Source organism: Phyllostomus hastatus, unplaced genomic scaffold (assembly GCF_019186645.2).
Source record: "Phyllostomus hastatus isolate PE091 unplaced genomic scaffold, TTU_PhHast_1.1 phas_contig_148, whole genome shotgun sequence".
Lineage (NCBI taxonomy): Eukaryota > Metazoa > Chordata > Mammalia > Chiroptera > Phyllostomidae > Phyllostomus > Phyllostomus hastatus.
This window is the reverse complement of record NW_025333607.1, coordinates 5691050-5705845: the sequence shown is the minus strand read 5'-3', so window position 1 is coordinate 5705845 and position 14796 is coordinate 5691050. Positions and strand designations below refer to the sequence as shown.

Here is a 14796-nt window from a genome sequence, read left to right as displayed (position 1 = left end):
CTTATTACGCCAACAAGTGGCACCAGGAAACCTCGCTAGAGGTTTCCTGCTTCCACTTGACACTCTCCCGTCTTCCTTGTTTACGCTGAAAACGGTCCTGCTTGGTAGTTGCTTCCTCAGGCTCACGGGGACAGCTTTGGGATGCTGGTGACAATGAAGATTTGTCAACGGAACACGTTGTGTGGGCTGCGGTCTGTCCCGCACCCCACCCCATGCGTGTTGACCGAAACAGGGCCCTGGTCCCGAGAGGCCCGGACGGAGACTCCGGGCTGAGAGGCAGGCGGCGTGGCTTCTGCTCTCCATGCACCGCAGCCCTAGTGTCCACGGGCCCTTCAGCATCAGTTATCTTCGAGGCTGAAGAGCGGAACCGAAATAATGATAAATACCATAATAGCAATAATAACAGTAATTATAGAAATGGCAACAACATCAATAATTACAACCGCCATCTGAGGGAGACGTGTCTGCTGTCGCCGGCTCTTCCGGGCGCTCACATGGACAGCCCATCAGTGACCACCGGGAGAGGAGGACCCTCTCGTTGCTCAGAGGGGAAACAGGGAATCTGAGCTTGCCCCCAATCCACCAAATCTTGTTTTTAAATCCTCACCCTAAGATATGTTTTTATTGATTTTAGTGGGAGGAGAGAGAGCGGAGAGAGAGGAGAGGGAGAAACAGGGGTTGGTTGCCCTTTCCTTTGCACCCCAAATGGGGATCGAACCCACAACCTAGGTATGTGCCCTGACCGGAAGTCAAACCCGGAACCTTTCGCTGTACTGGGATGGCGCTCCAAGCACTTGAGTTATAGGCCAACACCCAATCGTTTTGTACTAGTAAAGAGCCTCTTTGGTCTGTTGAGCCATAACAGTCATCCATTCTTTCCACATTTGGTGACTGCGAGGCACCGAGTTTAGCTCGAGTAGGAGCCGAACTCACAGCTCTGGGAGCCGGGCCATCACTGTCTCCCTGGCAGGACCCCGGGTCTGTCATTCTCCAGGGACAGGGTCTGCCGTCGCTTGCTACCACAGGAAGGGAGTTGTCCCTTGCTCGCATTCTCCTTCCCATACCCTGCAGCCAAGCTCCCGACTGCCCGGTGGGAAAGGGGAGAGGCATGGAGCGTAAGGGGCCCGTGCCAGAGCCCGGATGCGCTGCCTTTAGAAGCTTCAGGGCAAGGGCGGCTGCAGGCCGGGCCCCGCCTCTGACCGCTGCGGAGACGGGGGGGCCTCACGCATCAGTCACTCCAGGCAGCCACTCCAGTGGGTTCAAGTGTTTTCCAAACACGGGGTCTCATCAGCATCAGTGGCCTGGCCGAGAGCCTTCGGTGTCTGGCCTTTGAGCAGTTTTGGGCTTTGTTCAAGCTTTGCCTCAACTTCGGGTTTCTGTTTTGCAGAAACCAGCATGAAGGAGAAGGCTGTGAAGTACATGGACGTGCTCGTGGACAAACTGCGCAGGTAAGGAGAGCGATGCCTTCACTGCGGACGCCACGACGCACCTGGATTCCGTATTCTAACAGTGTTGAGTGAGAGCGAAGGAAAGGGCTAGCCGACTTCTGTAGTAGGTTAACGAGGGAAAACACGAAAAAGGAGTCCTTTGGATCCTGTAACGGAAGGAGGCAGGCGACACCCAAACACCCCCTCCCCAGCCCTGCTCTTATAAAAAGTAAATAGAGTGAAATGTTTAAAAGTGTCCGGGGGAGATCACAGATAGTTTCCGTGTTTTCTAAGAAAAAAGAACCTTCTCTGGTTTCTTAGATTCAAGCTGCGCACCACGGTGTGTTTTTCTTTTTCTTGTCGGAAGGGGCTACGTCCTACGATTCTGACCCCGCTTCTGCGTACTTGGGAACGATATGAGGACGCACATCTTAGGTTCTGTTTGGAATCCTAATTCAAAACCAGCGTGACAATCCCTGGTTGCTTTTGCAAAAAAAAATTGTAACCCAATTAGGTATTCAAATGTGAGGCACGTCAGGGGCCCTCCGGCCCGTCAGGACGTGTCTGGTTTCTGCGGACGCGTCCCTTTGAGAGTGAAGCCCGGCCACCAGGACCTGCTTCTCATTAAGGAAACAAGCCTGAGCGTGTAAGATGTGCCGCTGCCTCCCCGGGCGGCGTCCAGCTTCGTGGAGACTGTTTTGCTACTGCTTTGGAGATTGTTAGAGAACTCTTTACGTGGGCTGTGCCTTAGACCTTTGTCTGCTGAGATAACGCTGTCTGCTGAAATATCGCTCCTCCCTTCCGAGAGGTCGAGCGGGCTGCCCTGCTGAGCTCTGCTCTGCTCTGCAGGGCACGCAGGTGCTGCAGGGTCTATTCTAATGCTTGGAAAGGAAGTCCTTCGACCGCTGGCCGGTACCTCCCTGCCTCGGCTCCCCGGACGCGGGGAGGGCCTATGACAAAGGCGGTCAGTGGAGACTGTGGGGTAAGAGGTGGCCACTAAGGAAGTGCCTCTCCTCCTTGGAAAGTAGGAGCTCACCTGGGCCAGGTGCACTGCTCTGAGTCTGCGTCCGCCTTTCCCATTCCGAGGCACATGTCTGCATGTCCCTGTAGATCTTAACTCCGACCCCCATTTTTGAGCCTTAAGCACCGTACGCCCCCTGCATTCCACGGGGTTACTGGGCAGCAGGTTGAGGCTCGAAGAGCTTGGGCATTATCACCTACCTGACTTCAGGTACACGTTCACCTTTCGTTTCCCATGCTGTAAGCGTGAAGGACAGGCACGGCCTTTGGGTCGGTGTTTGGGTTTTGTTAAACCCTGAACTTGGAGGACTTTGGTAGCCGACATCAGCCTGCCTCGATTCCCTTGGCCTCGTGCTTCTTCTGATCCTCGCTGGCCTTACCGTCCGAACTGAAGGAACCTCCAGGCCCAGGGCTGCGCCCCTTCCCTCCCAGCAGCTCCTCCCGCTGGGTGTCCAGCCATGACCGTGCACCTGGTCCGCCACCCTCGCACCACGGGCTCATGCTCTCTCCCTCCCCTCGTCTCCCGCCTAGAGTCAGTTCGTGTCCTCGTGCCTGCACCCGTGCTCGGTGGGCCTGTCTTCCCTCATGAGGAGCGGGAATAGCTGCTCTTTATGTTTCCGGTCTGCAGCATTGCCCTTTCTCCGGCTGGTCTGCAGGGAGCATCTGAAAATGCACACCGGCCTGCACATCCCCACCGGCCTGAGGAAGAGGCCTGGACGCCTTCCCGTGGCTCGTGGCTTTCTTTCGTGGGACCTCTGTGTGTCCTTCAGTGTCATCCATCGCTGCCTGGCTCCAGGGGTCCCAACGCTCTTGTGTTTCTCAATGCTGCTGTGTTTTTTCTGTGTTTCCTTCTAATTCAGAAGGAACTGGGCAGGAGATATAATCCAGGGGGATGTTAGGCTGAACCATGGGAAATTACTGATATTAGACCTTTTTGGATATAGAAAAATGGCAGTTTCACGTGGTTCAATCCATTATGTGGGAGTTAGAAGCAACCTGCAGGAAGGTCTGCTTCCCTGTGGCACTGGCCTGCGTCCAGGTGCGCTTGCTCTCACCGCCCACCCCGCTTTACACGGGCCCTGCTGGGCCCTCCCAGCTCCACCCAGGCAGCCTTGCATCTGTCTAAGCCCTTTTCATCCTTCATGTTTGGGATGCCTCCTCTTTGAAGCCCCCCATGACTCCCTGAAACTGTGTAATGAGCTTGCACTGAGTTGTTCTCCCTGCTGTCCAGGGGCTTCGGGTCAGGCATGAAAGGTGGCGTCTGTCCCGTCCAGATGCATCCTCAGTGATTAGACAGCACTGTGCAGTGTTATGGGGCGCCCGTCAAGTGTGTGCTGAATGAATGTTTCAATAAATGAACCAGCGAATGCTACGAACTCAGAGACCCCAGTCTCCTCTCCCACCACCGTCCGCCTGTCTCGCTGCCTCTCCAGCCGTGCGGATGTGCGACTCAGACATTCGTTCCTGAGGGTCCTTCAGCAGAGTCTCAGTGACCAGGAGGTAGCCGGCCCACCCTACAGCCGTCTCCCTGAGGGCCTCTCCGTGGCTCGGCCAGGCTGTAGGAGGCCTGGCTCCGACTGCTTTGAGCCAGTGCGGTAGACGCGCTGGGATGGAGAGGAGAAAAGGCAGCCCCACTCCGTAGCCTCTCCGGCAGCAGGTAGAGAAGCAGGCACAGGGTGCGTGCGCCTTGGGGTGCGTGCAGGCGGTTCTCGGGGTGCCTCAGTGCAGGAGGCCAGGCCGGATGTGGGCAGCGGTGGGAACGGCCAGGGGCTCCCTCCTGAGACAGCCCCGTCCTCCCCGCAGGCCCGAGCAGTGCTGGCTGCACGATCCCGTCCCAGGCCCAGTTCCTTCCAAGAGAAACAACTTCTTTGAAACACAGGAACTGCTTTTAGCACCTGGTGCAGTTCGCAGCGTAGTTGACAGCCCAATTAACATTGCAAGATGCCGACTAAAGCGAAGGTGATAGACGTGGAGGAGAAGCTTGGCTGTTTGCTCCCACCGTCGGGAGCATCGCTTGGCCTCCGGGGGTTCAGGAGGACCGGAGCGAGAGCTGAGCGGGTCGCGCGTGTTCCCTCGGAAGGTTGCAGAAGACACGCTTTGCCGTCTGTGCTCCAGGGAGACCTGGGTCCGGCCAGTCGTGGTTTTGGAGACACACGGAACCGACGGGAGTAACTTTGTTCCTATCTCGAAGCGCGCTGAGACTGGAGACTCAAGTGCTGAGACGCACCGGGGAGGGCTCCGCGCCCCACCCTCTCCCAGCCAAGTCAGAGGAGTCGGACCGTTGGGGTGGTCCGATGCCGGCAGCGCTTCAGAGGGGTGTCCCACGAAGTGTAAACCAAAAGGGGGGGCCAGTAGCAAAGGGGGGCTCTTAGTACCTGTTTCAGCTAGATTTGCCTTTTCATAATCCAAATTATGCATTTAAATCTGATTCAGGAAGTTTTTCTTCAAAACCTATTTTTGAAAACCATAATTTTACTTACTATCAAATAATGTTAAAGCTGCCAAATATTTGATGCTCTTAAAAGTATCTCAGTTACATTATTTACATACTCGGGATACCTGTTCAGTCGAGCATAATTATAAATAGGTGAATAGTAAAATTCTGAATTGATGTTATACTCATAACTCTTTATTGCATAAAACATACATGAGAATAAGTCTAGATATAGATATACATGTATAAACCTATATATGTAGATATACTGTGTGTACACACACACACGCAGTTGCAATGGAAAGTAAACACACTTCATTCTATTTGAAGATTCCTGTTAGTAACGATGCATTGCATGGACCAGAGAGTAGCCCTGTCTCCTTTAGTGTCTAACTACTGCTGGGGAGAGACTTGGAAGCTGGCGAGAGGCTGGCTTACTAGCTCTCTGTGCCAGTGAGAGGCAGGGAAACAGCAAAACTTGGGCAGGTACACCTTTTTCTCAAGAAGATAATGGACTGATAAAAAAATCTGAGTTGTAAGTTACATGCAATAAGATACGTTCCAGCTCGCCCTCTACAAAGGGGAGAGGCGCTTTATGGCTTTGTCTCCCCCACCTGTTTCGGGGGCAGCCCTCCTTCCCCACATCTGTAGCTCGTTACATAATCTCACAGCCTCCTGGCCTCGCCCCACCTCACTGCACCCGTCTCTGCAACCGGGCGACTGTATTAGTGCCCGCTCACGGTCCTCCTAGGCGCCCTTGCCACCCGGCATGAGTGCCTCACCTGCGCTCGTTCTTCCAGACTGTGCAAGGTCGTTGTGAAGTTCCTGGGCACCTGGGACAACCCATTCTCAACCCCCATTGAACTTGTTTCAAAAGCTGTTGCGGGAAGTGAACGTGAGAAGTGGGAGCCCGCAGACGAACAACTGGCTGCCGTGGGAACCCCGCCCCCTGGGCTCGAAGGAAAGGAAAGCAGACGGGCGTGGACGCCGCCACTGGTTTCTCCTGTTTTCAGTTGTTGTTCTGTTGCTGACGAAGGCCTTCCTCCTCTCCCTCCCGACGTGTCATCAAGCACGTCATGGCTTCCCCCCAGGTCTCGCTTCTGCACGGAGGGCTCAGAGCCTTCCTCACCGCGTCCTCGTGGCCATGACCCCTTTCCGAGGTGTGTCTGCTTCTCAGGCAGACAGAGGTTCCCAGCTCTTCTCTCTCTTTCTCTTCCTGGATTGGGCGCCACCTCCCTGCGCCCCCGCTGGGGGCTGTTTGTTTTTCGTCCATCAGCTAGCTCGGTCTGTCTGTCTCTGTCTCTCTGTCTTTCCTCTCTCAGTAGTGGAAGGAGACCTTCAGGAGACAGAGACTGGGAAGTGCATCACTGGTTTTCATCCTTACCTGGTGTCCAGACTGCATCCTTCACAGTCCATTTAAGGCCACGCGGCCCACGGGGATTCCCTGGTGGCCCCTGCCGGCTCCCGTCTGGGCTTCCGTTTCCCTCTCCCGCCCGTCAATCACGCCTCCTCTTGACAGGAGTTTTCTCTTCATCCGTCTGTGTTCTCCCCTTGTCACCTCGTTTGTCTGCTCAGGGCTCCGTCCTCACACACAGGAAGTGCACGGTGGTTTCATTCACTGGTTGATTGACAGAGCTATTTTTAGCAAGCCCGCATTTCCATTCTAAAACTAAATAAATCGATCCTACATGTCATATACACGAGAGCTCTCATGAAAATTTCCATGATTAGATTTGTCCACTTTCGAATATCGAAGCCATTTGTAATTTTCCAGGAGAAACGATCATCTTAACTACCTTATTATTTTGCAATTTGAACAGATAAGAAAATGTACAGCATTTAATTGTACAGTGTTCTACATAATCATTAATGTAATATGCAACCATTATTTCCATTTAACTTTAACCTTATTTTGTCTCAAAACTGAAAACCTTAAGCATACTTGAGATTATAATGCTTAAATACAGAAACACACATACATACAAGAAAAATAATTCATAAAAGGTAACAACACGGCATGAATTATAAAAGAGCAGAAAAAAGAAGGAAAAACAGGGTAGGGAAAATATTGGTAACGTTTATATGGGCCCTTAACTCACACCACAGTGATATACTGTCCTAGGCCCTGAATGGAGGAGGACTGATATATACAACATTTTTAAATGTACATGTAACTGATTTCATCTGTAATAAATATCGTAGGTCTGCATTTGCCTCACAATTCACTGTGATTCTTTCATTCTGGAAGAACTCCAGTAACTAGATTTGTTCGGAGAGAACTTTTCCCCCTGAAATGTTCAGTAATGATGGGTTTTGTGTCCAGAGTGCTCAGCCCACTTGAAAACCCCCGTTTCCCCCATCGGGCAAGTCTTCAGGGCCAGAACGGAAGCTGCCACCCCAATCCTACCTGGCCCCTGTCCGGTTCACGAAGGGATGGGGTCCACCCCCACCCCTGCTGACACGTCTGAGCAGCGGCCCAGGTGCAGGAGCTAGTGTGAAAGGGGCGCCCTCCTGGGTGTCACTGTTAAAAAACAGCAACCCTCAAACAGACACGGAATCTCTCCCTGACAACTGTGGAGAACCTGAGACGTTCACATTTATTTACTTATTTCTTTAATGCATGCAGTAAATGTCTTTTTTTAAAAAAAAATTATTCATTCATTCACTCATTCATTCATTCATACGGGAAGGGAGGGAGAAACAGAGGGAGAGACTTCGATCTCTTGTCTCTCGCATGCCCCCAACTGGGGACCTGGCCTGCAACCCACGCATGTGCCCTGGCTGGGAATCCAACTGGCGACCTTTCAGTTTGCAGGACGACGCGCAGCCCACTGAGCCACACCGGTCAGGGCCGAGACATTTACATTTAAAGTGCTCTGGAATCAGATCGTCTGCATTTGAGTTTGGTCACTTCCGAGCTGTGGGCTGTCACCGGGTTAAGAAACCACTTCAAGACTCCCTTTCCTTTCTTTCAAATGGGCCAATAATCGATTAAGAAAAATGTTTCTTATAGATAATAAGGGCTCAATAAATGCTGGCTATTATTACCTTAGCAGCTATGGCACCATGAACATTATGAAACCAAAAAAAATCTACATTAAAAAACCCCAATTATTTGATAAATCCAGAGAGAATCCCTTCCCCTCCCGGTGACTCTGGGGGCAGGGAGAGATGTGTGTTTGCAGCTAACAGCCTCCATTAAGGGTCCGAAACTGTGTTGACTATCTAAGCACTTGGCCGTGCTCTGCTGGCCGCGCTGTGGTCAGCTATTAGCACCTCCCGCAGAGGGTGGGAAGGGAGAGAAACGAGGTAATTGACTTCTTGTTAATGTCTGTGACAAAGGTCGAGTGCCTCCCAGGGTTTCTGTGACCAAATGGCTAGGCTCCTGGAGCCGAATTCCGGCTTCAGAACCCATCTGGCTGGTTTTCAGAGTCTTTGGGAAAGACCCCAGCGCATGGGGGCGAGAGCTCAGGGGCTGGGAAGAATTTATCACCACCTCTGCTGTGATTCACGGAGCTCCGAGGCCCCCCATCTGGGCACTTTGTGGAGCCCAGGATAACATATCATGTCAATTGCAGGCAGGACATTTTGCGGGAAAGGAACTCCCATAAAATTGCTTTTCTCCCTCTGATATTTTCCTCTGAGGAAGTGAAAATGTTGCCCTAGAGAGAAGGGTGTGTTGACGGAAAGAAGACAGAAAGCCCGAGGCCTGTGTGGTGAGGGGCTCCCAAGAGGAGAGAGGTCCCCCCCCCCGCCCAAGAACCAAGGGCGGTGGGGAGAATCTGGCGGCAGAGCGCTGCGGTCCGAGCAGAAGCCAGGTTGTCGGTTGCGGGGTCCGAGCTACGAGGTCGACACGTACACTCCCAGTTGCTGAATGCCACGTCTGATTGCCTTTGCTCTCCTTCTTGTTCATAACCAGGTAACTGCCTACGGTAGCAGAAGCATGCGTGCGGCCAGGAGGTCTCAGTCACCTGCCATCCTCTCCTTTGTCACTGATACTACAACATGTGGTTGGAGGTGGTGCTGTTGTGGAAAAGCAGCCCGTGACAGATGAGACAGGGGCGACCAGGACGTGGGCGGACGGAGGAGAAAGTAGGAGACTGACAGTTATGTAGAACAGAAGGCCGTGGTAGCAGACTCCGGGGTCTGTGCCCATCAACCCCAAGTGTGTCTGCCTGAAGCTGCGATAAGACCTTCTGTCTGTTGAGATCAGTTAAGAAACCAGCCGACTCGGAGGGGGCCTGCATCCCGGCGAGATGCCGAGGGATCGCTCTCCGTCCCGTTTCGTCTGGGAGGCGCCAGGACGTGGGGTGGCGGTCGCCGTGGGAGACGGAACCAAGGGGGGCAGTCACTCGGGGGTCTTGTCCGCCACGCTCTGTGAGCCCGGGCGCCCACTGTCTGTCCCCTGGGTGTGCCCGTGTGCTTCCGAGCACGCACGTTTCAAGGTTGCCTGCCGCCTTTGGAAAAGTCAATGATAGTTGATGGATAGGGAATGTCCAAACTAAGATGACTTTTACAAACTCAAAAGAAACCATTATTGCTTGAGGGTTTTTGATGTAGTCGGGGAGAGAGTTGAGATATCTTTTTTTTTTTTAAATCCTCACCCAAGGACATGTCTATTGATTTCAGAGAGAGGGGAAGGGATAGAGAGAGGGAGAGAGAGAGGGAGAGGAACATCTGTGTGAGAGAGAAACATTGATTGGTTGCATCTCACAGGCGCCCCGACTGGGGACCAAACCCGCACCCCAGGCATGCGCCCCTGGCTGGGAATTGAATTCCTGACCTTTTTGATGTACAGGATGGTGCTCCGACCAACTGAGCCACACCAGCTGGGGCGGGAGTTGAGAAATCTTAAAGAAAAGTTAATTGCTGTATCAGTGGAAACCCCAGTAGGCAGATGGATATCCGATCTCTCGTTAATTAAAAGGAGAAGACAGTTCAAGAAAGCACCGTCCGGGTGGCACAATGGTTTAATTTGCGAACATGGTGGAACCCGTTAGCTTCAGATGCAGGACTGACCCAAGGAGGCCTCCTGGTGGAATTTCTTCCATGCCCACTTGGTGTGTGTGGTCACCTGTAGGACTCTGCGCGGTGTCCCTTTGTCACGGACAGTGAGGTGACAGCCCAGCAGCAGGCTCGAGCTGGGGTTAGACAGTATATTACGCACAGTGTTTTCTCTGGTTCAGCTTGCTCCTTGCGCCTCCCCCACCCCCTCTGCACCCCCAGCCACCCTGACTCACGCAACAGCTGCGGGGACTTAGCGACAGAGCTGAGTGTCAGACGCTTACTGTGCTGGGCCGTCTTTGTGGATGGAGCCCACCCCAGGGTGGGCCCTAAGTCCCTTATCACAGGGCCTCAGGCAGAACACAGGTTTTTCCTTCCGTTGTGGCGGATGCAAAGATGACATTTCTTGAGTCGGGAGAATGTTACGGGATTGAATTGTATGCTAAGCCTCAAAAGATAATTCCGTAGCTCCCATTCATCACAGAAACAGGGCCTTTCAGTTGTGTTTCTTAAAAAAAAAAAGTTCCCAAAAGAAACCATAAAAGGAGTGGACTAAGGAGAAGAGTCACCAAGATGAGGACTTGTGACAGGTGCACAAAGCAGTTGGACTGAGCGATTGCTCTATTGTCCCGTAAACAAACAGGAGCGGGAGCGAACTGGAGGCCGGAGAGAAGCCGGGCTTTTGCGACAGCTACATTGTTGCTGCCGCTGCACGCACCCGCTTTGGAGGTGAGCTCAGACTGCCTCCTAACTGACATTCTGTCTCGACCATTTTCTTGATCTATTGCAGTTCAGTGGAAGTTACTTTTGTTTTGATGATGGCGCTTGTGGACTCCTGTAGTTACTGCGTGGAAATTGTTCCCGAGTGCTGCTGGGGTGCCAGGAGGCTCGTTTGTGTGGCTCGTTGGCGCGTGAGGGGAGAGGTGCTCCCTCCGTGAGTGGCCCCGCCCTCCTGCCTGCCTGGGCTCGGGCTTCACGTGGAGGATGTCTCCACTGATTCTGTACTCCTGCACCTGAGTCGGAATCCCAGCCCCTGGAGGGGTTTGGTCCAGAGTATCCGCACGACTTCGGATCGAACCAGGCCCCGCCTTTGTTTTCCGGGACGCCAGAGTGCAGACCCGAGCTGGCAGCCGAGGCGGTGGGAGCCAGGCCTCTGTCTCGGGGATGCTTCCCTCGGACTCGGAGGGACAATATCCAGAGGTTCGAACCCTGGGAGACGAACTCGCGGAAGCCGATGGACTAGCCATCCGGCTGCACAGCCTGTGCGCTCCTCTCCAAGGGCGGCTCTTAGGAACAGCCACCGTGCTTCCATATGGGAGGGTTTGGGAGGCGGGCTGAGAAAATGGTGAGTGGGTGGGCCAGTCCGAGGCCCCCAGAGTCCCTGCTGAGGCGTCAGCTCTGCGGGAACCCGAGTGTGGGAAGGGAGTGAGACCGCCTGCCCGGTTTAGGCGGGAGCAGATCAGCTGCTGCAGACCGGTGGCCGTGTGCAGTTCCAGGGCCCCGGGCCCGCGCCCCGTGTGAGCCTCGATGTGGGGCTCAGCGTCCTCCTCCTGGGCCTTCTCGGCACCCTCCGCAGGCTGCCCCACCGCTCTCCCGGGGTGGGTCCTGGCCACTGTTGTGTCGGGGATTGGGAGGCTCACCAGGTCCGGGTCTACTCTTTGAGGAAGAAGAAACAGACGTTTGGGAGACAGCCGTGACTGGACTCGGAGTCTGCGGGCAGCAGTTCCCAGCACAGTGCTTGCTGGTCTGGGAGTTATTTCAGTCGGGAATGGCTCCCCAGCATCACCCAAACCCACCGCATCGCGTGGCTCACGGACGCTGATCTCGTTTCCACGTGGGGACAGCGGCCATGGAGGCTGTGCGTCACGAACATCCCCAACAGCCCCTAGGGACTCAGTGCGTTCCTCTCGCCTCTCCAAGCCTGCGTCCAGACCTGGGATGACCGCGTGTTCAGGTGCGCTTCCCACCCCGCAGCTGTGCACCCCCGCCCCCCCGCCCCTGTGATGCCCAGGACAGCAGAGGCCGAGTTTTCTTCCCCATGAGACTGTCGGATTCGGGGTGAAGCCAGGCAGCCGTTTTAAACGTCATAGCTGTCCGAATCACAGTAGCAGCGAGACAATACTTAGTGCTTTCAGGGCTTAACGGGCCACGGCTAGCAGAGCAGCTGCCAGTCCTTGGCAGGCGAGTCACGGCGTGGGCCCCCACCCCCACCCCCCACTGACGCTACCTTTCTCAGAGCTGCGGCTGCGGTGACTGCGGTTCTGCGTCAGCAGCGACTGTTTTTCTCGTACACGTAGGTGTTGATGTCTGCAGTGTGGTGTCTGCTGCAGCCGTGCCCTCTCGAGCTGCCGTCTTCCCAGCTCACAGAGCCAGCGGGGGCAGGGGCAGGGACAGCAGGAGGGACTCGCGGTCTGGGGTGGACAGGGCAGGATCCCTGGGTGGCCCGAGCCAGCCTCCGCCTGTCCTCAGAGTGGGCGTCCACAGACAGCCACGACACAGTGACACTCAAACCCTGACAGCCACATCGCATTCACTCGACAGCCTTTAAAATCACTATGATTGGTCACTTTTTATTGGACCACTGTATTGGTATTTCTTCTTAAGTCGTGAAAATCAATGTCACCCCTACGTTCAGGTCCCCAAAAAGCATGACAGACGAACCCAATGCAAATCCACTAACGACGTCGCTGCACCCGTCTCCTCACAGCCACGCGAGTCCTAAAGGAGAGCCCTGTACGGCAGTCCGGCGGTCACGCCTGTCCTCTGAAGCCCCGTGGCGAGGGCCCGAGGAGGCCCTGGAGAGAATCAGAAGGGCGGCGGCGTTGGTTTACACTCGTCGTCACACTGCGTTTTGTCAACCAGTGATTTCTCTGCCGGGTCCTCTCAGTATAGTTTAGCATTGTGATAACATCGAACACTAGCAGCAATGCACATAGGAGTCTTCTTCCGTAGGTTCAAAAGCCTGTGGAGTAACTTGAAAGATGTTTCAGCCTTTACTCAGCAGTGTGTGTGTCCAGTGTCTACGCGACCCTCCTTGGCTCCCTGCACGCCCTTCCCGGTGCCGTGACCCCTGCGAGAGGGGACGAGGCCAGGATACAGGGGACACTACCTTTCCTTCTCTCCAGTTTCTGGAGCAAATGTTCTTTTTAAACCCTTACCTGAGGACATTTTTTTCATTGCCTTCAGAGAGGAAGGAAGGAGTGGGGGGTGAGAGAGAAATATTGATGCAAAAGATAAGCATCGATTGGCGCTGCCCCCCCCGCCCCCCCCGGTGCATGCCTGGACCAGGGACCAACCACACAGCCTAGGCATGTGCCCTGACTAGGAATTGAACCTGGGACCTTTCAGTTATGGGACGACGCTCCAACAAACTGAGCCACACCAGCCAGGGCACAGATGTCCTCTTTTAATACAAAGTGTTTAATGGGCCTGGGAGTCCCATGTCCAACTACACATGCGACTCCAGGGCCCTAAATGAGTGTGAGGCTTCACAGCATTGGGAAAATGGGTGTTTTAAAAAATGCTGATTATTTTGTAGCCTCTGGGCGTCAGCCTGGACTCCAGCTTTAAGCCCCTCCGGGGGCCTGCCACCACCAGTGGGCAGAAAGCAGAGTGCTTCTGAAAAGGAGCTGGGCCCAGACCAGCCACCGCAAGTCTGTCCACGAGGGAGCTGGCTGAGCCTTGTTGCAGCTGCTACCGAGGAAGGGGCAGCAATGGGACAGGAGTAGCAAGGTCTCCCTTCAGTGATGCAGGGTAGCGAGAGCTCTGGTTCCTAGTTCCGTGTTGCTGGGTAAACCGGGACCGGGAGACAGCTGTTTTGGGGGAAGGACGACAGAATAGTAGGAGCCAGAAGGGCCAGCAGTTACTGTCGTCTCCCCGGAGAGGGGTGTCCCCACAGCCACCCTTCCCGGGGTACCTTTGCTCTGAGTGGCCCCTTATTTCAGGAGACCATCAAAAAAATCAGACAAAAGTGACAGCTTTTACAAACAGAAGAGTAGTGATCTAAAGAGATTCAAAATGCTTATGTCATGAATACATTTCAGAGAATCGCAATAATCACATAGAGGCTGATTTGAGGCATTTTTGAAATGTTTGGTGGAAAGCTGGGAATGACAGTATCAGCAGAGGACCTTTAGTAGGAGTTTCTGTGGGTCAGAAAATGCACTGAATACGGGTTATTTCACGTAAGCCTCCTGACAACCCCGTGAGATGCAGGCTGTGGAATTAACCAGAGCATCAAAGGCGCCCGAGGCTCCGTAGGGTCCAGCTGCTTTCTCCAGGCCCCAAAGAATGACCCCGGGGGGTGGTCTGTCTCCCTAATAGCCTCCCTAATAGCTCGATCTGCGAGACTGATGTTGTCCCAACATTCTGGATTGAGTTGGGGACAAGTGTATGAAATTTGAAAACCATCTTTTAAAAAAATATATTTTATTTATTTAGTTTTAGAGAGAGGGGGAGGGAGTGAGAAAGAGAGGGAGAGAAACATCAATGTGTGGCTGCCTCTCACTCGCCCCCTGCTGGGGACCTGGCCCACAGCCCAAGCATGTACCTTGACTGGGAATTGAACCAGCGACCTTTCAGTTTGCAGGCCGGCACTCAATCCACTGCGCCACACCAGCCAGGGTTGAAAACTGTATCTTAAAGATGGACTTTTGATTTAAATTCCCCTGGTAAGAAAAAGAAAACCCTAATTACTATGGAAAGTTTCAAACACATCCAAGACTGGAGAAGTTTTAATGAACCCCAAGTTCACGTCACACAAATCCAACAGTTTTCAACACATGGTCAAAACGGTTTCAATTAGAGTCCTGTCCACTTCCCCATGGTATTAGCTTCCTATTGCTGCTGGAACAATCGGCTGCAAACTTAGTAGCTGGAAAAAACACAGATTTATTACTCTCTTCTAGTCCG

At 53.7% G+C, this 14796-nt stretch overlaps 1 protein-coding gene across 3 annotated transcripts in view; it reads left to right on the top strand.

Moving 5' to 3' along the window:
• The window catches only part of DISC1 (DISC1 scaffold protein), a 262910-nt gene that overhangs the window by 197093 nt on the left and 51021 nt on the right, over positions 1 to 14796 (top strand). For all 3 annotated transcript variants that reach the window (XM_045817203.1, XM_045817186.1, XM_045817193.1), the window contains one exon: positions 1388 to 1448. In XM_045817203.1, the coding sequence (XP_045673159.1) occupies positions 1388 to 1448 (61 nt within the window). The remainder of the gene's footprint in view (positions 1 to 1387; positions 1449 to 14796) is intronic.